General features: G+C 42.1%; 1 protein-coding gene across 2 annotated transcripts in view; it reads left to right on the plus strand.

Moving 5' to 3' along the window:
- The window catches only part of pdia5 (protein disulfide isomerase family A, member 5), a 62,285-nt gene that overhangs the window by 16,104 nt on the left and 21,395 nt on the right, over window positions 1-24,786 (plus strand). For both annotated transcript variants that reach the window (XM_027276129.1, XM_010729896.3), the window contains exons 4-11: window positions 3,765-3,848; window positions 3,971-4,016; window positions 5,972-6,064; window positions 6,929-6,989; window positions 8,922-8,989; window positions 12,461-12,552; window positions 16,851-16,922; window positions 19,399-19,535. In XM_027276129.1, the coding sequence (XP_027131930.1) occupies window positions 3,765-3,848; window positions 3,971-4,016; window positions 5,972-6,064; window positions 6,929-6,989; window positions 8,922-8,989; window positions 12,461-12,552; window positions 16,851-16,922; window positions 19,399-19,535 (653 nt within the window). The remainder of the gene's footprint in view (window positions 1-3,764; window positions 3,849-3,970; window positions 4,017-5,971; window positions 6,065-6,928; window positions 6,990-8,921; window positions 8,990-12,460; window positions 12,553-16,850; window positions 16,923-19,398; window positions 19,536-24,786) is intronic.

The raw sequence follows: 24,786 nt of genomic DNA on the forward strand, positions 1-24,786 counted from the left end.
GCCAACAGGAATCCGCCAGAGGGATGGATGATCTCATACAGGAAGGGAGTACAGGACTGTGTTGCCCTGCTCCCATTCCTCTGTGAATTTAGAACAGACATAGAACATGCTAATGTCTGGATGAATGGGAATATCAGAGCACAAACAAGCACAGCACGGATTAGGATTTGTGTTTTGGTTTAGACTAATAATAAAATGGCATGCAGGGTTCATCCTCTTTGCATGATGAATCCATTATTAATCCTTTACAAAAGGGACTCTGTAGACTTTGGCCTAAGGTGAAGTTTTTGTGCTCTAACTTTTTTCTTCGGTCAATGATCCTTGAATCTTTGGGGGTGGCGGTAGTTCAGTCCATAGGGACTTGGCTTGGGAACCGGAGTGTGGCTGGTTCAAGACCACATTATGGATTATGGACTGGTAGCTGGAGAGGTGCCACTTCTCCTCCTGGGCACTGCCGGGGTGCCCTTGAGCAAGGCACCAAACCCCTAATTGCTCCCAGGGCACCACTATGTGGCTGCCAAATGGCATCCTCTGTGGCTGGGAAATGACGCCATTGCGGAAGTGCCAAAAGCTGCAGTCCATCAAACAACCAGAGTTGGTGCCGTTAGAGGTGGCCCAGGCATCATTCAGCCTGTCTCAGATCCACTGATGATCCACGTCTTTGCTGATTTTTTAGATTTGCCGGGAGGCGGAAGAGTCAGAACCGCCAACATGGCGGTGCACAGTGCCACTGATTTTGAGCTTCAGAGCGGTCGATGTAACCTACAGGTTACTTTGTACATAGGTTGTCCATTCTTTATACTGTCAGTGGTGGTTGCCCATCACTCCACAATCCCTCAACAGTCACATGTCTATAGACCCTTTGTGAGTGTGTGGTTGTATTTCAGGCTGAAATCTGTAAAACATGAGTGAAATAAACTCAGACTCAGTCAGTCTCAAACCCCAGTATGGTAGAACGAAATACAGTTTCCCAGGTCTCGGTTGTTTAGCGTTACTAAAATAAAAAAATAAATAAAAAATGTAAACAACCTAAATATGAAAATATAATAACCTACACGATGATAAAATAAAAAATAAAAAATAAAAATCAATAAAGTCTTCCTCTTCACTGTGCACCTCGCTCAACCATCTTGTTGCGTCAAGTATTGGGTTGGGTATGTCTTACCAAAAACATAGACACACAAACATTTGGCTTCAAACATTATTTGAGTGCTTCAAGTTAATTAGGACTTATTTTAGTAGGTTTGGCCAACAAGTCAGTTTATGATAATCAAGAGTTCTGGAAATGCAAAGTTATTCCCTGGGGACAAGAACCTCCATCAACCTAACAGGCTAAAAAAAAAAAAAAAACGTTTAGTCATATTATCTATTACTTTTTTTGGAGGTCAAATTGAAAGTGAGCATACCTCAGAGGAAGGTCACAGTGACAGACGGTAATGTTTATATAATTCATTTTTTCCCCAAATAAGTTTGGCTGACATGGAGATTTGTCAGATGACAACAAAAGACCCAAGCAGTAGGGCGATCAAAGGTACAAAACTAAGACTTGAGTTCTGATAAATATGGTTATCATTTATCTCTAGCAGTTATTGTTAGTGTATTCATATATATACAAAATCTCCTTGAATTTGACTTCATCTGAAAATTGGCATGAATGGAGAGCAGGAGCCAATTTGCTTTTTTATTCACTGAATGAAACATCTGTGAACTATTACTATTACTGAAAAACATTTGATGCTGTATAAACCCAAGGCTATACTGTCGGAGATCAGCCTCTTTGAACTATAACAGTCAGAAGTTGCCATTTTTAGTTTTTCATTGAAACGAATATGATTAATATGAACCCGTTTGGTACGTGCTGAACTTTTGTGATGAATAAACTGTAAAAAACATGATTGGACAATAGTTTTTCTTGGAACCTACTACAGTTTATCTCTTCACCACATGTTAGTCAGCACCTTTCTAACTTCTCATCAGCCTTCCTCCCCCTCCTCATATCTCCTTACTACACAGCCATTGACCTCCCTCTCACTGCAGCTGTAGAGCTTTGGCGCTGACGCATGGGCTGATATTATCCCAGAGGTGAATACACAGCAGTTGTCCTCATCCGGTGGACAGGCCTCTGATGAAATGCCTTTCATGTTCTTTGTTATTTCTGGATTGAACATTAGCTCGTGAGTCATTATATCTTTTCTGTGCACTGCTGTTTCATTGGTTGATTCACACAAACTTAATGACTAAAAGGCTAATGGTAGCTTTTTTTCTCTGAGTCAGTTTTACTGTGTCTGTATGACCAAATGAGTAAGAGGCTAAAACCCCCATATCCATTGTCATACTGGCCTTTATAATAGGTGTGTGGCCTAAGAGATATTTCATGCAAGCAGCACCATCAATACTGATTCTCCATTTAGGATCCTTTGTTCATTTGTTCTTGGTGCCCCACAGCACACCTAAAAATCACTGAGATTAACAGTTTCAGTAAATGACATGGTAGCATACATGCCATTTTGGCATTTGTTCATTGATTTTGTGATGGGTCAGTACACCTCGAAAGCTGCTGCTGTTGTCATTGTTGGGAGTTGGGAAAAGTTCAACAAAACAATTTCGAGAGGCCGTCAATATCAAGTGAAAACTGAGACCGCACTGAGCCTCTACAGAAATTTTGCTGAACAATAAATAACACTATACAAAATATAACAATAGATTAAAGATTGTAATGTAGGTCTGTTGTCTGCACTCGTAGCTGTCATATGAAGGCTAAGTTTGTAGATGATGATCACTATGTCAGGCAACAGTTTATAGTTACTTTTGTTCCTGATTAATCTATTATTTCTTGAAGTCATTAATGTGCGTTTGGGGTTTCCTTTCCTTTGGCACTCGTGGCAGCCTTTCAAGGAGTCGGAGGCAGCAGTCTGGTTCTGAATCGGATGACTGCGCATCATCTCCAGATACGTGTCGAGGTCACATCTGCTCCTGGTGTGCCCAGAGCCCCCGACCGGTGCCATCTGCCTTCATGAGTCAGCAGAATATGACACTAGGCACAGGGTCCAAATACTATCTGTACATACAGATCTCCACTGAACATATTTGGCACTTTGTGGGTTTTAGAGCCTTAATTGAATTCCACCTCTTTGAATTCGTTAGCGTCAGCCCTCTCTCTCTCTCTCTCTCTCTCTCTCTCTCTCTCTCTCTCTCTCTTTCTCTCTTTTAAATGAATGCATATTTCCTGGATGCTCTTTATTTACAGGGGAGGAATAGTGTTTCATACTGCTGATTATGCCTCACTGTAGCAAGTGTAAAGTGTGCGTAGGTGGCTCGATGCATATTTCCACTCCAACTCCAACTCCAGCCTATTTTCACTTACAGAAATGTGCCTCTGTGCATTATATACATTGCTGCATTTTACACACTTTTTCTTCTTCATTGCTGATGTTTGTTTTGCACTCTGGAGTTACTAATAAACAGATCATTGAGCCATGTTTTTCCGTACATTGATTGGATTGATGTGATGAAATGTTAATGCGGTTATGTCTCCATGCAGCGTCTTCTCACCTCCGTTCTTAATTTAATTTAGTGCAGCTTTATTGCAACAAAAAAATATGTTGGCAAAGCATAATAAACTGAATTAAGCACATAGTACAAACAATGAATCATAGTGGCACTACGAGCAAAATAACCTTATTAATTTTGTCCAATTGTAGCATTCCAGGACATGTTTTGTAATTGTTTTTGTCTGTCTGTCTGTGTGTTTGTCTCTCTCTCAGAGATTCAGAGGGCCGTAAACTCTGTAAGAAAGTGAAGGTGGACCCGAGCTCCAAACGTGGGGGAGCAGAGCTGTTGCATTACAAGTGAGTAACCAGAAATTCAGCTGGCTGTCAGACTTTTTCACACCTCAGTGCTTTCTGGAAAGTTCTATCACGTCGGCAGCTTAAGAAGCATGTTGTTCACCGGTTACTCCTGTGTTTTGCAGAGATGGGACGTTCCACACAGAGTACAACAGGCCTGCTACCTCTAAGGTGAGTGAAGTCTTTAACCAAGCATTTTTTGACCAGGTGTTCAAGTGCAGCACAATATTTGACTATACTTTCCCCTGGAGCCCAGTGTGTCTGTGTTCATTTACTGTATTTTATTCATTCAGTTGAAATTAACGCTTCTATAAATGAATAAAGGCTTACATTATTGGTCTGCATAGCTCTGTTTGTTGTGTCTACATGACAGACTCACTGTAGGTTGCTTGATGTTTAGTTTAGACCATGAAAGTCCAAATGTAGGTCACATTTAGTTGGATATTAATTATAGAGGCTTTAATGAATATTTTTATTATAGCAATGTATCAAACGACGTGAAAACACCGTGAAAGAACAAACAGAGATGTGAATCTGCCACTGTGACATGTACCTTCAGCTCTCTTTACACTGTTTCAGCTCATTGTTCAGCTGTCCTGCTTCCAACTTTGCTGTTTTGATGCCCTCTCATTCCCAAAGCCTCATTTTCATCCATAGCAGCAGAAAAACCCCTGAAATCTCAGCGTGTGTGGTGAGGTTAGTTTAGATTAAGATAAAACTAGGAATGAGTAAAATATATTAAAAGCCTGGACAACGGCGCCTAAGTTTAAAAATAGCCTAGGATGCACTCTAAAAAACTGCACAATCAGAGTTAAAAACCACAAGGCAAATATAAAAGTTTAAGAGAGGTTATTACAAAAATTATGATTTAAAAAAAAAAAAAAATGTCCAGTATCAGCAGACAGTCACTCTATTCAAAAATTAAAAGTATCTAAACTATAGAGTCAGGATCAAAGTGTCCCAGTTCAAAAAGGAAAATCCCTGTAGGCCAAAAGTTTGATTAACTGAACAGAGAGGGTACTTATCTGTGAGAGGAGTGCATAAAAACTGATCCCCGTCACGTGTACGCGACCTGCTCAGCACCCAACAGCAGACAGACTCGGTGAGCTACTAGCCGGTGAACACAGTGAAGCACTTAGCAGCTCGAGTCAGATATTTCCCTCAGGAGCTGGTAGAGACAGAAAACAGAGTGAATATTGGACATCTGTCAGGTGGTGAGAAACACGGCGATAATGTTGTAACTGCTGAACGAGTAAATAAGCAACTGTTTGTGTCACTTCTCTCTCTGGCAAACCATCTTTGGCCAAGCATAAATAGTACAGGCACCAATATTTAGAGAGCATATAAACAGCCATTTTCATTATGGTGATTGGCCAACGTTATAACGTTGTATTAGCTACAGCTTTCTACATTTGCTGGCTACAGTTATTTAGGCCTGGTCACCAACCAAAACATCCTTCTTTTTTTTTTCAATCAAGTTGACCTGTTTGGAATCAAATTGTAATTCAGAAGTGTTCATCCATATTTCTATTCTCTAAAATAAGTAGAACTGACTCAGAGTTGATGTGGAACATGTCAAAAGGAGAACAGAGAGCTGTTGCTGCGTGTTTAATGTTGTTATTCTCCTCGCTAATGCTTCGCTCATATTTCTTTCCTTGGCAGATGGAAAGGCCCCCAAAAAATTAAAACACCAAAAGTCCATGTTTAAACCATTACAGAGTAATCCTGATGACAACATCATAATAATTAGGTATTCCGCCCGCGTCCATGCTGTCATTGTTATAGTGCTGCTGAATTGAAATATGTCCTGCTGTTCCCTCTGTAGACATATGGTTCATTATATTTACAGGGAGCTTTACCAAGCCCATTACCAGACACTTAAAGGTATTGGAGTAGCTTTTGTACCTCTTGGATACACAAACGTGTTGCGAGCTTCCACCTGGCACAGCCTACAGCGCTGCCCCCACTCGGTGTACGTGCGACTTGTGCAACTTGCTCAAGTAAATCATCGCCAGTTGCTCCGTTGTTTACAGGATGACTTTGTGCCAGCAACAAGTTGTTGCCTTTGTCTGGACTCTCACCAATTCATCATCCTTTTCTGTGTTTTTTTTCTCCCCTCCTTCCAGTCCATGGTAGCATTCTTAAAAGACCCGTCAGGACCCCCGCTGTGGGAGGAGAACCCTGAAGCAAAAGATGTTGTCCACATAGAGACAGAAAAAGTAAGTAGTGACCTGAACAACCTTTTGAGTTGTGTATGCAACCACTGTGATGATAAGAGAGCCAGGAAGTGGTTAATGTGATGCAGCGTCCACCTCTCCTCTCCTGTCCTGTTGATCAGTGTTTGAAGTTGACACAGCAGCATATCCACCTCTGCAGCACAATCCCCTCCACACACATAAAAGCAACATATCAGGGCATCATCAAAGAGCTGTCCAGCTTAGTTCACAGAGCCTAACACCAACCTGTCTATGCGCTAACACAGCCTACAAACATTTCCAGTCAGCCCAGCCCCGTCAGATGGCACTCGTATCACATCCACCCACGGCCTGACAACACTTCGAAAGGGCTTTGATTTAATGAACAGCAGTCCTGTCGGCTCTCGCCCGCTCGTCCACTCATGCCTCGGGGCTTGTTGAACGTGTCAACAAAAGATTGTGCTGAGTATGTTTTTTTTTAAGGAAGTAGCTGAGCTCACGAAGGTGATGATGAAGAAGAGAAAGCAGTATGGGGGCTGATCTACCTGCTACCCAAAGAAGAAAGTCTTTTCTTTCTTTGCTGATGTGGTGACTCTGTGTAATATACGCAGACTAATAAAGTGCTGAAGAGGCAGAAGTGATGGTGTGCTTAGTTATTTTAAAGCTCTGTATGCTAAACCGGGAGATACTTTGGGAAATGTACCCTGGAGGAACCTGTCAGAGGAATCGATGTTGCGTGTGATCGCTGACTTTAAGCTTTAGTCAACATTCGTGATGTTTTTTCTTGGATATATTTAGCATTTACACGTTCAGCTGTTTTATGTGCTGTATACCTCGTTTGTTTAGAAATCTTCTGAATCATCCTCTCCCTCTCATTCTCCTTTTAAGGACTTCAGGAAGCTGCTGAAGAAAGATGAGAGGCCTGTCCTCATGATGTTCTATGCTCCCTGTGAGTCCTTTTCATTATCACAGTGTTCAGTAGCTCGTAATAACTGAGACAAGCGGCGCTCTCCTGCTACACTGCTTGAATGTATTGTGATCTGAAGACAGCGTGCCAGGGGAAACTGACAGCAGCTTTTGTCCACAAAATGTGAAAACTCTATTACATGAGATGCCTCATTTGAAAAGAGAAAATACAGTGGGTGGTTTTAATGAACAAACTGGGGCATACTTAGCAAAACTGCAAATTAATACAATTTACTACTTTACCAAGTAATCTGGGCCTTGGTAACAACCTCGCAGTGGAGATGAACGTTCATGGAGTTTCCAAACTGAATAAATGCACACATATAAACGCTAAACTGCTTTGCTCGTTCAGTCTTGTTGTGACTAAGATATCTGCTGAATAAAATCATTTTTCCGTGGACAGATTCTGCTCCTAAATCCATGATCTTTAAGCTAATAGTGCTGTGTCAGCACAGCTGATGGAGGATGTTATCTAAACATGTCCACAGTGTTGTAAAGTCCAAATGTCAAAATGAGTTGAAAGAAGATCCATGTAATCACTATTTAATATTAGCATTAGAGTTGCACGATACCCACGGTATACCCGGTACCCCGCGGTGCCAAATCATAACCGTCGCTACTATACTAGAAATTTTACACGACGGTACTACCGTGGATTACTATACTACCGGTGCCAGTCTCCGCTACATAGCGGCCGCCTCTGCTCTCCTCCCGGCTTCTCACTGCATGCTACTCCTTTGTAAACAAACCAACATGGAACCGCAACCGAACTACACAGCTGCTGAATGATTGGCTGTTTGCCTGTTACTGGTGACGTCCAGGGATATGATAGGCTGTTTCCACACGCTGGGTCCGCCCGTCTGTTAGCTGATTGGCTGTTCGTTGTTTCTGCCGGCAAGAACGAACTCCATAAAGACAGCTCCGCTTGATAGAAACTCGCTTCAAAACAAACAACAAGCTAAAGTTCTGTCTCGCCCAGACACGAGACAACACACTCACTAGTGGAAACACTAATTTTGCTTAAAAAACAAACGTCGTTGTTTCAAACTAACTTGTACAAATACATTGCAGTTTATAAAAATAATAATAATAAAAAAAGGCCGCAGTATCGCATATTCCTCTTCAGTATATTAGTCCATCTTTAGTCTTTAAAAACATTTTCTCTGTGCTCACTGTACTGTTTGATCACAAATAAGGTGCACACCTGTATCAGCGAGGCGCACACCTGTATTAACGAGGCGCACACCTGTATCAACGAGGCGCACACCTGTATCAACGAGGCGCACACCTATATTACTAAGGCGGTCTAACAGTTCCACAAAATCCAATATATTTATTAAAGAAAGTTGAAAACTGAAATTCAGATGCGTGTTTATCTATTTTTAAGATGTGACAATGAGTAATATTTTTAGTGCTGAGGCAGGTGTGCTGTCATGCTGATTGAAACACATTCTAAATGTCTTGTTGACCACTCAGATTACTTGTTCGGACCTACTATATAATTTGCAGTAAGCTCAAACAGAAGCAACCTAAGAAAAGCAAACAGAGAGTGTTTGGCATCTTTCCTTAACAGATTTAACAATTAATCGATTAACAAAACTGTTGTTTGACCTCATGACACCAGTTTAATTGTGTTAAGTCAGCAAGCAGGCGAGTGCCTCGGCTCCCTGTTGTTGCTCAATAGTAATATTTTACATTGGCTTTTCCTTATGTTGTGCTTAGTCACGGTCAGTAGTTTTCAGCAGATCATCGTTCACAGGAGATGTCACACTGTGAGCTGCTATTGACAAAAAAACAAAACAATTCCCCTGAGAGACAATGGGAAATCTTTTGACACATGTATCGACGCTGTCAGGGCAACGCTTCCTATTGAGTTCTCTGTAATAACTTCTGCTGTTGCCTGTTTTGGTTGCAGGGTGCGGAGTTTGTAAGAGAATGCAGCCCATCTTCCAGCAAGCGGCCACAGAGACCAAGGGGAAATATGTGAGTGTGCTAACCCCCCCAACACACACACACACACACACTGGACCCACTGTCTTATTGCATTAACAGATCTGCGGCCGTCCTTCTCCGATGTTAGCAGATTAGACGAGATGTGTCAGCAGTGAATGTCTGGACGGTTGGCTTGGCAGTCTGAACGAGTGCACTCTGTCACTGACCTGACTGAAAGCTCTCCTGAGTCACGTTTCAGGCAGAAACACGCACGAGAGCTCAGCAAGTTTTGCACTATAGATTCCGATTCAGCACGATAAACCCAGACGGCGGCCTTGGCACTTGATTGACGTGACTTATACTTCATCTGTGTTTTGGTTTGCATCGACCCACCCGAGCAATTTCAGTAGTTCATTCAGAAGCCTTCCAAATCCTGCTTCAAAGTCTGGCTTTAATGATTTTAGTGCTTTATGTTATTGTGCAGGTATATTATCAGTGACTGTATTGTTTCTTACTTGTTTTTAGCTGGCACCTGCAGCCACAATTAAGGGCTAATGTGCTTCCAGCTGAAGTTCACAACCTCTGTATAGATTAAATGTCAGTTCAGTCTGCCCAGTCTTTGTGTTTACTTCCTAACTTTTCCTCAGCCTCCTGAATTTCATCCTGTTTTCTTCTCCTCCCTGGTCTCATGGGGTCCCCTAAACACCCATGTTGTCAGTTAGCAGACAGGCAGTATTATAATAGTAATCAAGCTTTGGCAAAGAGGCTCAGCACTCTGTTCCCAGTTGTTGAAATGTTTTTAAACTCCACTGGAGAGATGCAACTGGAGGTTTATGTGATCGGCCAGGCAAAGAAATACTTTGTGCTCATAAACGCCTGAAAGAAGAAGAAGAAGAAGAATCTCGGAGTGAAAGTCCAGGAGAAACCCTGAACTGGAGTAGTGCATCTTGTTCGCCTCACACAAAGCAGAAAATAAATGAAATGATAACTAACATGTTTGTCTGATTATCAAGCTTATGGGGAGTGAAAATGTAAGCCTCTCAAGTGGATGTGCGTGCGTGCGTGCGTGCGTGCGTGCGTGCGTGCGTGCGTGCGTGCGTGGCTCAGAGAGATAATTGGGACTGTGCCTGTTATTGCAAGAGAGTAATGTGTAAAGAAGTGAAAGGTTTGAATAAAGAATTGGTGGTCAGCCAAGTCGTATTACACATTTCTCGTTTCTGTTTCATGGACAGAGGGAACATGTCTCGAGTGTTGCAGCTGAAATAGCTAAAAAAATTCACTTATTAATGAGTGGGAGTTGTTTCAAGTGTTTCTGTATTGTAGGTGTATTGGGGTTATCTCTCAGTACCAGTTTCTGTACGTTCTCTATAACAGGTATTGTTGAAGAACACTGCCAATTTGAAATAGGTGGAAAAGGCAGAGCTCGCTCGCTGTGACTCATGGACATTCTCAAAGCTATTTTTGTCATGAACAGTGTTCTGCACAGTTCTTCCTCAAAGGGAGCCTGGGAAGCTGTTTGATTTCATATCAGAGATAGATTTATGCGTGTACTGGAAACTCACTCATGATTTATTTTCCTACAAGCAGTGGGGGTTCTGCAAAGTGTAAACTGTGCTTTAGGTATTATTTCAGGATGGAAGACTACATCCTGTTAAAGGACACAATATTTTGTCATATCACAGGACAGTGAAGCAAATGCTTCACACACAGGAGTTTTATCCCTGCAGAAAATCACCTTTTAACATGTAATACACTGAATAATACTAATAATACTTTAGTATAGTTTGACCTTTTGGTTCAATATGACATTTTTCAGCTATTGGTTGGATGAAATTTGCATTTTCCTGACTGTTTTTATCACACCGCAGAGAGGTCAAAAGTTTCCTCAGACCAAAACCTTAGTGCATGCCTCCAAAACTAATGGCTGGATTCTTGTCATGCTAAACTCTCATTACTCATGATAGACAACTAGAGACAACAACAACTTTGCTAACAGCCAAACACCAAGCACAGTCAACAAAACAAGACATAGCAGCCAGCTAATATTACTGACTAGTCCAACAGCAGTCAGCCCAGCTCGGCGTCTGTCTTTCAGCTTTTATTTCACCAAGCTCTCACCAACCACTAAAAGTCACTCCCATGTTTACTCTTGATTGCTGCCCACATAGTTAATAGTTGGTGGTGTGACAAAGAGCAAGAACAGACATACGGGGGCAAAGTGTGACTGACAGAGACACCGTTCACCTAATTACAAGTCAGTGAAACAAATTATTTCATGGTTAACTTGCACAATCAGGTTTTAAACTTAATGCTAACACACCATTCTCACAGCAAACATGCTTGACATGTAACTAGGGTTGCAAATTTCTGGGAATTTTCAAAATTGGAAACCTTCCCTGGGAATAAACAGGAATTTATGGGAATAAACGGAAATAAACAATGAATTTACTAAATTGAGGGTTGACCCTTAACAGGGAACCTAAATATAGTTGGGTAAAATATATTTTAGCACAATCTTGACTAAAACAACCAGATTTCATGCGAGTACACTTGAACATCTATACTATTCCTCAATCACACGCCCCCTACCTGCACTATGCATTCCTCTATCACATGCAGAGATGATTTCTACAACCCTGGACCACACTTTAGAGCCCAGACACAAGACTAATGACATTTGAGCCTGTGGACTACATAATATTGTTCAATAAAATAATTACAACTTAATAAAGTTCTACTTTCAGATAAATTAGTTGAAATGTCATGTTTTTATTTCCCATGGATGTCTGCTTATACCAAAACAAAATGTTTTTATTTGTGTTTGAATATTATACAGTTTGTTTAAATGACCCCTTTCTGGATGTTTCTTGCCACAGTTTAAAGATATGCATGTTAATTAGAGACACTGCCTCTAGGACTGATTATGAGTGTGATGGTTGTTGGTCTCTGTGTGTCAGCCCTGTGATGAACTGGCAACCTGTCCCAACTTTGTACCTCAATGCCAGCTGGAATCGGCTCCAGCCACCTCTGACTCTGCAAAGGATAAATGGTTATAGATGGTGGTCTATGAGCAGGACAGTATTCTAGACGCAAAGCAAATGCATTTAGTATTCGAAATCTATTAAAGATCTAAAAAAAATAGCATGTTTGTACACCTAATTAATGGTGTTTCTTGTATATGGTAATCACTTCTAGCTGTTTGCTGACTGTTTATTGTAAATTGCTCATGTTCTGTCTGCTATTTAAATTAAAATGTCAACCGAAAGTTTATCACAAAAAGTGAGTGTTTGATTACAGCCCCGCTCATCAACTTTCATTATCCTCAAGCCTCGTGTTGTTTCTCAGCGCCGTCTCTTTTCATACTCTCAGTAATCCATCTTTGTATTTTGTAGCCCTGTGATGATGACTGACCTGTTTTGATGTCTCGTGTCCTTTCTCTTTCTTGTCTCTCTGCCTTTGCTTTTCTTAACTCTATAACAACCCACGCCTTATTTTCCCCTCTTCTTTTGTTTTTTTTTTTAGGTACTTGCGGGGATGAATGTGCACCCGGCTGAGTTTGACGGCCTCAAGCAGGAGTACAACGTCAAAGGCTACCCGACCTTCTGCTACTTTGAGTGAGTCGAGTCCTCTCATCCGTCTCACTTTAGGCTCAGCCCTCACTTCCAAGGCTCAGAACATCAGAGTAGGGCCACTTCAAACGGAAAGTCCAGTCCGGGCCTCTTAAGCACCAGCAGACATGATGGTGACAGACTTGCACCGTGCAATGGTTACCCTAGAGGTTGAGAACTCACTTCTACCCGGTGTAAAAGAGAAAGTTTGTGAAAAGCTTTGGGATTATCAGATATTCCCTTTGAAAAAAATTAACTCACAGGAGGGTTGGGGTCAGCACTGTTAGGTGAGGCTGGGTGCCACTTTCAAAAAGCAAGGAGGACAAACAGGTGGAGCTGTTAAGGAGAGCTGGTTAATTGATTAGGTGATATCCAAAATAATTATTGCGCTTTTGATAACTTGTCATTGAAGTAAGGGTACATTCAGACAGAATCCAGCACTGTGCTGAATCAGTGCAAAGTTGTGCAGCGGTGTTGTGATGGTGGTGGAGTGAGGGGGGCTGCTGGGGACGTGTCTGTTTATACTGAACCTAACCGCTGTGAAACAATCAGGCCTTTTTTATATTTCGCTGAATAACTGATTTTATCGATGCTGGCGCTCCTTCACTCTCATTTACTGTCTGTGTCTCTCAACTAAATCTCTAAACCCTCAGACACAAACCAAAAGAAACTTATTTGTGTCTCTGTTTTGCAGGGTAAATTATGAGCCAGACACAGATTTAGAAGCTGGTACATGAAATCAACAAAGCCAGAACTCAACAGGTAGAGTAGTGGAAATAGTTCAAACGGACTACGTCCACTCCAAAAATGTGTTTTCGCTGCAGGGCTGGATACTGTCAGAATGCGGACTAATTTTTCAAACCAAAATGATTCCTGTGTTCCAGTTTCCCCCTTGATATGATTTGTTGCTTTTCTTTGGAGTTTTGGTTGGACAAAATTAACCATTCAGACTGGCTGGTTTACTTTAGGAACTTTTAGTTGGCTTCTTTTCTTGTCGGTGAAGCCATTTTTGTACTCATAGACGTTGCAATACTGGGTATGCTGACTGAAAAACACAGTGTAAGAGACTGCAGAGGTGTTTGTTCAGGTAATAGCCATTTTAAGGACCAGATCTATGACTTTGAAAGCCCATTAGACTTCAAATATTAGAACATTTTACAACTCCTGAAAGCTTTCACAACAGGACTGATTCTATCTTTTGTTGCAACACCAGGTATATTTGCTTGTTTGTACTTGATTGGCCGAGGCAGCGCATTGTGCTTTAGCTGAAGTTCAGCTTTTTTTGCCACAGCTTGAACCACACTGTGTGATTGGAGCTGCCCCATTGAAAAGACTGGAGGGGGTGATTTCACGCAGTGCCGTTATCTGCCTGAAGACTCAAAACAAGTCAGCGCTTTTAAATATTAATAAGCCAGAAGCAAAGTTTTCTCATCTTTAAGAACATCTTAAGGCTGTATGTGACGTTGATGTAGCACTAGGCCTCTGCGTTGCTCACTGTTTTTGTTAGGATGAAATTTCTGATGTAATCTGATCATTTCAGTTTACTGATCAGCCTTAGTGTGAATATGCATACAGACTCATATGCACAGTAGGGGCTGAGAGTGTGACTGATATTGTTTGTTATTGCGGACCCCCCAGCCCGAGCAACCTGCACCATCCTCATATTTACAGTGTCGTTAACGGTATGCGGCTGCTTCGTGGCTCCCGCTTTGTTCTCCACTTCTTATTCCCCTGCTCGAGCTTTATCATCCCCATTTCCACATTAAACACTCTCTCTTTCCAGTCTGGCCTTTTAATTAGACCGGGACTGATTCAGTGCCTCTGTGGTTAGGCATCGTGTGTGCGTGTGTGTGTGTCTGTGTGTGTCTGTGTGTGTGTGTGTGTGTGCTCGCCTCCTTCCTTGTGTGAAAGCGTGTGCAGGTTCCCACGCACGCCCCGCGCACTCATGTGTATCTGAGCCCGAGCCAGTCCGTTAGCTGGGAGCACATTAGTGTCAGCGCAGGTCTAGCTAACGACCATCCGAGCCCATTGGCTTCAGTAATGAGCCCCTCACTGATAAACAGCAGCTAATCACTGCAGGGTAAATCGGCATCAACACACCACTGGAGTTATCTCGCCGTTGCACCCGCTGTAGCTGCGCTCAAGGACTTTTTACCTTTTCCTGTCCTGCAGATTAAGATGGCTTCCTCCTCCACAGAGCAGCACACACACCTCAACTTTCTATCAACTGAACAAACAATAAAAGTGGAAGTATTTCTTTCTTCTTCGTCCTTCCTGTGTCCTTTTTAACCAAGAAAAAAAGCAGACAGTCGAGCTAATGATGTTCACTTCACATTTTCTCAACTTGATTTTACAAGGTGTATTTTACAGCAGCAGAGATAAAGCGTATAGAGTGCAGAGTCGCTCATAAATCTCTCTGACTGAATTCTAAGCAGCCGCTCTCCGCCACACTAGTCAGTTCACTTGAAATGTAAGTTTTTAGGTCCAAATCCAGTGTGTGTAATAACGTATCACCTTTTATAGTGTCCACTCTGTGCCTGTAACTGCGGTCGTCACCACTTCTGTGTTGGCAAGAATTACAGCTGGTTACAATCGGCACTGATCCTTCAGCACCGGGATGAGCCACCGCGCCCGCCTCTCAGCCTTCATTTAGTCACAGCGAATAGCCGAGTAGATAAACTTATTCCTATGAAGAAAATCTGCTTACGTTTTGAATCTTTTCAGGCTGTGCAGCCGAGGAGATGCTTCCAACTCATTTCAAATGCATTACGACTGCTCGCTGGCATTTCTTATATGCACTTTTAAGCTAACATACAGAATTGTAGACAGAGGACAGAGGGAAAGAGTATCAATCACTGTTGAACTTTTGGTCAGAGCTTTTTGTCAGCTCTCATAAAACATTTCCTTTTGGCTTTGAGCTGTTCTCTCTCTCAAAGGTCTGACCTGTTATGACTGTACTCGGCATCCTTTTTGCCCATCACACATTCAGCAGGAAGTGATGAGGAATCAAACCTCACTGCTTTTGGAGTGCTGACTGAGTTGTGTCCTTAGCATGAAGTATCAAAAAGTATCAAGCACTGAAAGTTGTCACACAGTCTTTGGTCAGGCTGAATTCTCTGGCCTGTTTTTTTATGTTTTGATCAGATATGTCCTCACTTAAACCATCACTTTGTTAAAATCATGCTAATTTAGTCTTGTCGATGACAATGAGCACTGTTGTATTTGAGAAGGTTTGTTAAAGAAATGAAGCCTGATTGCTCAAACAAGTCATCTGTAATGGTACCTACCCGTTAGTCTTAATATCATTGTACTTAATTGTACCAGGCTGTAAACATTATTTCTGCTGTGAAGTTGGACATTTGAACATGGGGACTTATGGAGACTGACTCGTTCTGTAGCCAGCCTCAAGTGGACGTTTGAGGTACTGCAGTTTTTGACACTTCCATATTGGCTTCACTGCACAGCCACAGGTTGCTGCTTGGTTTGAAACAATCGTTGCCAGCTTTCTTGCAGTGTTGCCTCCTCATCGCTCCAAATCTTAGCTGGAAGTAGTGTGTATTAGACCACGTGTCAGAGGCCATCCAGCATCATAAGTGCTTTAACGCGGACTCTTTCATTTTCAGTGAGCTCTTGACGCTCTCACCATTTTAAACAGGAATGAGAAATTTTAAACTTGAATTCACCTTTTTATACCCAAATTTGAGGCGGCTCACTGGGCTTCTCTGAGAAGTCAGAAATGAATCAAGCATAACATTAAAGCACTAAAACTAAATCTTCTGTTCGGGAATGCAAGTAAATAACTATAATTTGACATGTGCTTTACTATTTTTTCAGTTTTATTCTAAAAGTAAATTCATAGATAACAATAATAATTATATTTTAGCATTAAAAATATCATTTTGGTTAAATAGCTTCTACATAGCTTCTTATTACTGCTGTAATAACCATTACAGCAACATAAAAAAAATGATTTTGGTAATTACCAATGTTAATTTAGGGCAGCTGTGACATAAACTTTACATTGGCTGGTGGTCTAATAAATGTGTTCAGCACTGTATATTGTGCGGAGACTTTGAGTTGGTAACGTTTTTATAACGCTCAGCTTTTTGGTGGGGTATTGCTTTACATTGAAGAAATAAAAGCAGTAAAATCCTTTTTTCTACACGTCTGTTTTCCATCAGTGACACATCTGATATTGGCAGGGGTTTGAGAAGTCTTTGAACAGGACTGAATCTCTAATGGTGTTCATTGCTGACATATGGTTTTGAGATGATCTTGTTCTTGTGCTCTGTTTTGTCTTTTAGGAAGGGGAAGTTCCTCCACCACTACGAAAACTACGGAGCCACAGCCAAGGATATCGCAGACTGGATGAAGAAGTGAGTATTATCCTAATCACTTCACCCCCCAAAGATGCATTCAGACTTGTTAAAGTGCAGACTTCGGGGTTTTTGTGTCCAAAGCTGTTTAAGCAAATAAAAAGACAGAACGGAGCCAGACTGCATTCTGCTTTCTGTCTCTAACAATCAGTAAACTCCTTTGTGTGTTCTCACCTTGCATGGCTGGCATCACCCTTTTCCTTCTACTGTGGTCTTCATCACACCTCTCCTTCCCTTTCCTCACCCTGTCTCACCTTGCCATGGTGACATCAATCTACACCTACTCTTGTTATTGTCTCATTTTTTTTTCTTCTCACCTTGGCTCACACTCTCTGCCCGCAACCCCTCACCTCCCACCACGTCTTGGCTCTCCTGCCACCCCCTCTCTCCCTCGTCTCCCCTTTCCACTCATGTTAAGGCTCTGGCAGGAAAGCCACGACTGTCCACAGGGCTGCAGCTAGAGGGTACAGAGCAGGGATTTCACAGCTATTACAGGAAACGGAGCAGGACAGGCAGAGGATGCGTTCCAGCTTCACTCTTAAGCCCAGAGGCATAACAACTCCCTCCCAGCCCAAAGCTTTTACTACACTGCTAATTCAGGGCCCGGCAGTATCATGTAGAAGTGGTTGCCAGGCAATCAAGACAGAATGTTTTTGCTGTTTTTAAATCGGGTGGTGTACTTTCTAAAAAATGATAGACAGTGATTAACCAGGGTTTAAACGTCTGTTCTCACTCCCAGCACGAATGGAGTGACCTCTACGTTTTGATTGTTCATTCACACATAAATACGTCCCATAAAAAGCTGGAGGACCGTCCTCCTGCACGGCCCATCACATCTGTGCGACATGTTGTGTGGCGGAGCCTTTTTTCATGTAGAGATGCTGCAGATGAGGAACAGCTGAAAAGGAGTTTTGTAGTTAACACGGTTGAAAGGTTTCTCCAGAATAGTCTGAATTGCTGCGTTCATATTTTCAGATGTTGTGTCCATTGTGCTCTTTATGTAGGACACCCTGCAAAAAGATTATATATTTTTTAATCTCCTCTCCCCCGTTTATCACCCCTCCCTAGTTTTGATGAGGTTTCTCTTATGTTCAGCTTTCTCAGTTTTATTTATTCCACACACAGTTTCACTTTCCCTGCCCTTTGCTCGTTGCACTGACAGAAAATTCGACACTAATGGTACAGAATCCAGTGGCACAGTTTTCTTTTATTGCAAGCAAGGTCACATCCCCTTGATTTCATTGATTCCATCGCTTTTGTACAGTGCATAACATCATAACATCACTTGACATCTACTTGATCCCAACCCTGACTGGCTTACTCTACACCACGGCTGTTTAATTAAAAAGTCGATTGAACCAGGAAGGTGTTGATGTGCCAGACAGTTTCAGCAGCCTATTTAAAGCATTTCAGCAAAAAAAAAAAAAAGAACATTTCTGCACAATTGTGCTGTTGCAGACATGACATCATCTTTTTGGTTTTTTGGACAGTGTTAGCATCTGTAGCTTTAATTTCAACCCTTGTCAACAGTTGAAGTGTTAGTTTCAGTTTTATCGTCATTATCTCATCCACGAGGGCCGGCATGCATTTTTTCTTCGTTGCCATGATCCAGGATACACAAAGGGAGGCTGAAGTATCTCCCTCTTGGTCTGTTCATGACTGACCAGAATAAATACGTCTCAGATCGTAGGATGCAGTCGCTCTCCAGTGATCCTTCATCTGGAAACTTTTCCAGCGTGGCCAAACTTACGTGATCCTGATTTATGAAAGATGTCACTGCCAGCGTTCTACATCCATAAACATCCTGCATGATGCACGTGTGCAACAATGTGTAAGCAAGATGCCACATTCCAGTCCAATCAGAGGTCGGAGGAGGGAAGCTAAAGATGTCATCGGATAAGGCTTAAGTGCAGCTTCAGTCTCTGATAGACCCGATTTCCAGCTTCCCACATATCAGAGTGATGTATATTAGACAGATGACATTCTAGATGAGTGTGTGGAGCAGCAGCGTTTCTTTGCACCCCAGTTGCACAATGCATTGTTTTTAAAGATCTCCAGGACTCATGTGGCTTCAGCTCACTGGCTCAGGCCAGGAGTGTGTGATGATGAGAAAAGATTGCAGAAAGAGAATGTGTGTGTCTTTTTAAATGACTTGTGTGTGTATACGTGCTCAAGTGGTGTGTGAACTTGTTTATATCTGTGTCCACTCATTCTTGGCATTGCAACACTGTGCTCCGTCATAAAGGCGGGGCTGCTTTATTCCAGATGTGTGTGTGTGTGTGTGTGTGTGTGTGTGTGTGTGTGTGTGTGTGTGTGTGTGTGTGTGTGTGTGTGTGTGAGACACGCAGTATTGGGTGGAGTATACAGCTGTATCCCATTTTTGCTCCGTATAGATGACACGCTAGCTCCACTGTGTCTGCTTTTTACAATGTCCTTCACCTCATTTTGCCCTGGCTGTCTCTCCTTCCTGTTCCAGCCCTCAGCCGCCACAGCCAAAGACCCCCGAGGTGCCGTGGTCGGAGACAGACTCCCCGGTCTTCCACCTGAGTGATGAGTCCTTTGACAGCTTCCTGGAGGAGCATCCTGCAGCCCTGGTCATGTTCTACGCCCCCTGTGAGTAAGAAAGCAGGTTGAAACAACAAGTACTCAAATAAGGTCTTACACTACAAAGATATTTGTTGTAAGGTTGAGGTGTGGTGTAGCATGGAGGAGAAAACGTCTGGCTGGTCAGGAGGTGAGCAGGAAAAACAGCTGCACTGTAAACAACAGCAGTCAATTCTCTCCCATTCCCATCACACACATCCCATATACTGCGACAGCCCGCCTATCAGTGTAGAACATTTCAATGGAGAGTGAACAGTGTTACAGTAAATATACATAATCTTCTTTATTCGCTTGCATCAGCAAGGTCTCATTTGATTCTTAAATATAAACAAAATGACTGTACATTCAAATCAAACCAGGTATATATACAACATGCAATATTTAACTTTATTATCTGAGATTTCTTCACACATCCAATCAAATCAATGAAGCCACCCACTCATACACCCCATAAACAGGATACTCCTGAGGCATGCTTCCTTTTTAAGCAGCAGCACAAGATGGCTCACACAAAGGACTCAAACAGGTTATGTTTTCACTGCGTTATATAATTTAAAAAATATATATATTTAACGAATAAACAATTTTAAGTACAATTCTGTCTCTCTTACCTGATATTGTGACTAAAAGTTAAATAAAAAAAGAAGTGGGAGAGAGTGACCTTCTTTCTTTGGCCTAGCAAACAATGAGGGAGTCAATTATATAATTCATAAATATGAATTATATTATGCAGGAAAAAAGTGTCACATTGTTGAAAGAAAAAAAAACACTGAGAAAATTAAATCACATTGTGGAAATTAAAAGCATCAGTTGTTTGGCATTGGTGCTATGGATTAATAATCCAATGTTGATTCATTTCCACTTTTTTTTCAGTGAACTGTGTCAGGTCAGTACTGAGAGCCTGTGATAATCTGTCCTGAAACAGTTTGTCACTGTAGTTTTTTAGCAGCAGTTACTTGAAGAGGAGAAAACGGTGCATTTGTTGGGGACTATTTTCAGCTGCGGAATAATACACATGTTCATCACAACAAAGAAACATTGTCCATTTTGGACATTGAGGCTCAGAGGAAGAAGATACAGCAACTCCGTCATCAGTCCTGCTTTGAGGAAGCGTATAAAGCCCTGTCATGTATGTAAACATAACTACAACCTCAGTAGTAAACTGAAAAATGAAGCTTCATGAAAGTAGAAGAGTAGAGTTGTGTTGGATCGCATTGCATTGTACATCTGTACCTAATGAAGCGGCCAGTCAGTGTATATCAGTCCTTAGATACACAGACGAGACTTATTACAGTAGGAGGATGACTTCATGGTTCGTGTTGGTCTTCATTAACAATAGAAAAAGCAGCACTGACAGTCTTGTCCTTGTAATAACCCCACTGTTTACACGATCATCATCCATAGATAACCCTCAGTAGTTTGAATCGTAAAATATGTACAGCAGCGTTTGAGAAGAGCCTCGCATTCCATCCCGCTGTGTAAAACATGAACTCACTGATTCTCTCGGGTAGAGCTGTTGTTTAGTCACACAAATAACATCACTGCTTCACTGTCATGCTCCATATTAAACAGGCAGCTGGAGAAAGGAACCAAAATGAAAAACAAAGGCAGGCTGGCTTCGACGTTTTGTCTCGCACAGCCACACACAAGCTCATCCTCACAACACGACACTTCATTGTTGCCATATGCTTCACATAAGCCCACATGTCATTTTTATTCACGCACCATACTGCCCTTGTTACGCACAACTTTGTAAACATGCCAGAATTTGTCAGTGGGTTCCATTCCCCCCTCCACTTCTTCCATATTGCTTTGCTTTGGTCCGGCCCTCCTGAGTGCGAGGGAGCTGTCCAGAGGAGGTTTGCATGTTAATAAATGCGACCCATATCTTTAAAATCATGTAAATATATGCACCCCATTTAGTAACACATTCTGAGTGTAGCATCTTAGACAACACAATCTGAAGCGTGCTGTAGCCAGTTTTTGGAGCTCTTTTGTCTGTTTCCTACCCCTTCAGTTCAGACTGTATCACCCCCGTGTGCTCATCTCAAAACTAAAACCAATAAATAAGGATATTGTCCTCTTCCCGATCACCATAATGATGATTCATTGTTTTCGGAGTTTAAGCTCACACTTAACTGCAGAACCTCCAGGCTGCCGGGAGCGATGCACTCCACCCAGAGGGCAAGCACACACTCCAGCTGTTGACGTGATTAAAACACACACACACTGCAGTGGGACCTGCTTCATACACTACCTCACTGTTTACTGCCCGAAACACAAAAATATGTAAAGTCACTGCCAGTTGGCAGGAAAACTATGTCATGACATGTCAATCACATGACATTTCTGTAAATATGATCCACCGAAGAGGAAAAAAGTGACATAATTTCATTGATCAGATCGGTGTGGAATGTAAAAACAAGCATTATGTAAGACACACAGAGGAGAGACTGCGAGCACATGATAACACAACAATACCCAGATATGTTATTTTCAGTTTCAGAGTGCAATACCACAAGTATGTAAATATAGACAGCTGTGCACGTGTGTTTGTTCTGATCACATTACTTATGATCAAAAACTAGCAAGTTGGCACCTTTGCTAACAGCCAAACATCAACAAGGTCAACAGCAGACCCAGCAGCAGCTAATGTTACTGACTAGTCCAACAGCAGTCAGCCCAGCTCGGCGTCTGTCTTTCAGCTTTTTATTTCACCAAGCTCTCACCAACCACTAAAAGTCAGTCCCACATTTACTCGTCTGGCAGCTTCTTGCTCGCTCACTCTCTCCTTTTCTCTTCTTAGCTTCCTCTGTTAATGTCCTCTATGGTCTCTTCACCTCGGTCATTATGTCCATAAAGACTGCTGAGCCTGGTTGTATTGTCCGCTCACACAGCTCCAGTTCTGGCACGACACCCTGGGCATGAGAATCTCACCAGTGATACAAACACTTAGGGCTCTGATCTCCCTGTCCGGGAAGCCCGGCTAACAAAATGAGCTAGCATTGGGTAACAGCAGCTACAGTTGGCTGCAGTTTACTTCACTGTCCACCAGGAAACTGTCAATCACTGAGAGGTGAGGACATCGGAGAGAAAACCAGAAAACGTTTTCTCCATAAAATATGATCCAGTTTCACCAATATCAGTCAAATAGTTGATGGTGTGTGACTTAGTGCTGTAAAGTGTTAAAACGAAGTTACATAGAGCAAGAACAGACATACAGGATGCAGAGTGGGAATGGCAGAGACACCATTCACCTGATTACAAGTCAGTGTAGCATCAGAAATGATTTATTTAATGGTAGAAATGTTACAAAATGTAAAATAAATAGAAATATCTAACAAGTCATACAATTACCTACTAAGCTGTTTCTGCTCCTCTCAGTTTTGCCAAGCTAGATTGAACACATCACATCGCTCTCTGTGTTGAACTCACTTTGTCTCATCCAGCATCTTAGCAAACCATTTTCCAAAATTGTCCTAATGACACTTGGCATTAAAATCATGGCTTTCAAGTCATTTAGTTACGACAGGTGTGTGTTAATTGAATTCTGTGTTGCAAAGGCAGCAACATTCTCATTAGATTTGGCAACTTTTTAGGCATCTTCCGACAAAACAAGGGGAAGTTTTCCCATGAAATTAATTAATGAGCACTGGTTTCATTTATTCATCTAAAGGGTTGTAACCTCTGGAAACCAAATCTTCATCTTCACTGAAATCTGTGTCAAAACAAAAGCACATCAGCACAACAGATGTCTGACTTTGTTCAGGCCCTAATATTAAATAAAACAATCTTACTTTCCAAAAACGAGTGAAATCAGCAGCATCAAAACAACATGCTGCTGTCAAACTTTACCTTTTTAGAGGCTTCGCTTGTTTTTATGTTTATCTTGAGCAATCATGTTCTCACTTACATTCCGATTTAACAGAAGAAACATGCAGAGATTTTAGTGTCACTGGCTGGTGCAGTGATTTAGGGCAGAAAATATGGCTGAATAACTCAGTACGCTGAGCGGTCCTGCCTGTCCTCATGCGGCGTCACAGCCTCACAGAAGCTCATCCTGCACTCGACCCACCCTACGGACAGCAGCCACTCACCCACACACTCAAATCAAGGACAGGCAGGCAGCTAAAACAAGCAGCAGCAAATCTTTGCAGCTTGCACGCCCACACACACACATAAATATCTGTACACCAGTGACACATATCACACACATATTTCACACCATGACACAAACATTTATTGCACACAATTACACCGCACATCTCTCTTCCTTTCTCTCTCTTTCACACACACACACACGGATGGCCAGCCTTGCTGCTTCAGTGCAGTTTCTTAATGGCCCTGCTGTCAGTGTGAGATTAATGTTCTCCCAACCTCCACCATCAGCTTGCATTTCTGTCCACCTCTCAGCACAGCCATTCTCACCGTCCTCTGAACAGCACTCAGCAGGGGTTGTTTGCGTGCAGTTCCTTACGGCGGCAAAAACCTCAGACTGAACGCTCTGTTTCCCAGAGCCTGATTATGTCCTGGACCGAAACAAAGCTTCCTCTCTGCCAATGTTGTTCGGGGAAAGCACAAAATACAGGAATGTTGGTCCAGCATATTTGGCTGTTAATGACAACATTCGATTGCTAAATGTGTGTGTTTGGTCTGCAGCTGGTGCATCAGGAAGTTATTAGGCCCGATTTAACAAGTAGCCACGGGCTCCGTTTCCTGCCACAGTGGATCCAAAGTAGATGACCTAACAACACCTTAACGTTTAACACTTGCCATAAAGCAACTCACCAGCGTGAATCCGTTTTTTATTACAGCTACAGCGATGTGGGGCCAGTTTATTTGTTCTCTTGACTCTGAGCTCTTCTGTCCCACGCTCTGTCTGAATCAGCAATATTTCACACACACACTGACTGTGCCCCTCATGCACCACTTGTTCTCAAGGCGGAGCAGGACAGATATTTGGTTTTGTCTCCTACTCATCAGTTTAGAGGGCCAGACAAAGTCCTTTCCCTCCATTTCTCCAGTAAGCCTCAACACAATCTGATGATCACACACTACAGTGACTGAGTTAAAAAAGAAGCAGCTTTTCTTTTTTTTTTTCCTTTTTCCACGAGTCATATCACATTTGATTTATAGCCTGCACCAGCACTCCATTGTATATTGAAGAAAGGAATTCCTGAACTGTTTTGACAAGGGCAATTTACCAGGTTTGGGAATGTACCAAGTTTGTTTCATGTGAGCGCACACACACACACGGCTC

The sequence above is a fragment of the Larimichthys crocea genome, unplaced genomic scaffold (assembly GCF_000972845.2).
Source record: "Larimichthys crocea isolate SSNF unplaced genomic scaffold, L_crocea_2.0 scaffold319, whole genome shotgun sequence".
Lineage (NCBI taxonomy): Eukaryota > Metazoa > Chordata > Actinopteri > Sciaenidae > Larimichthys > Larimichthys crocea.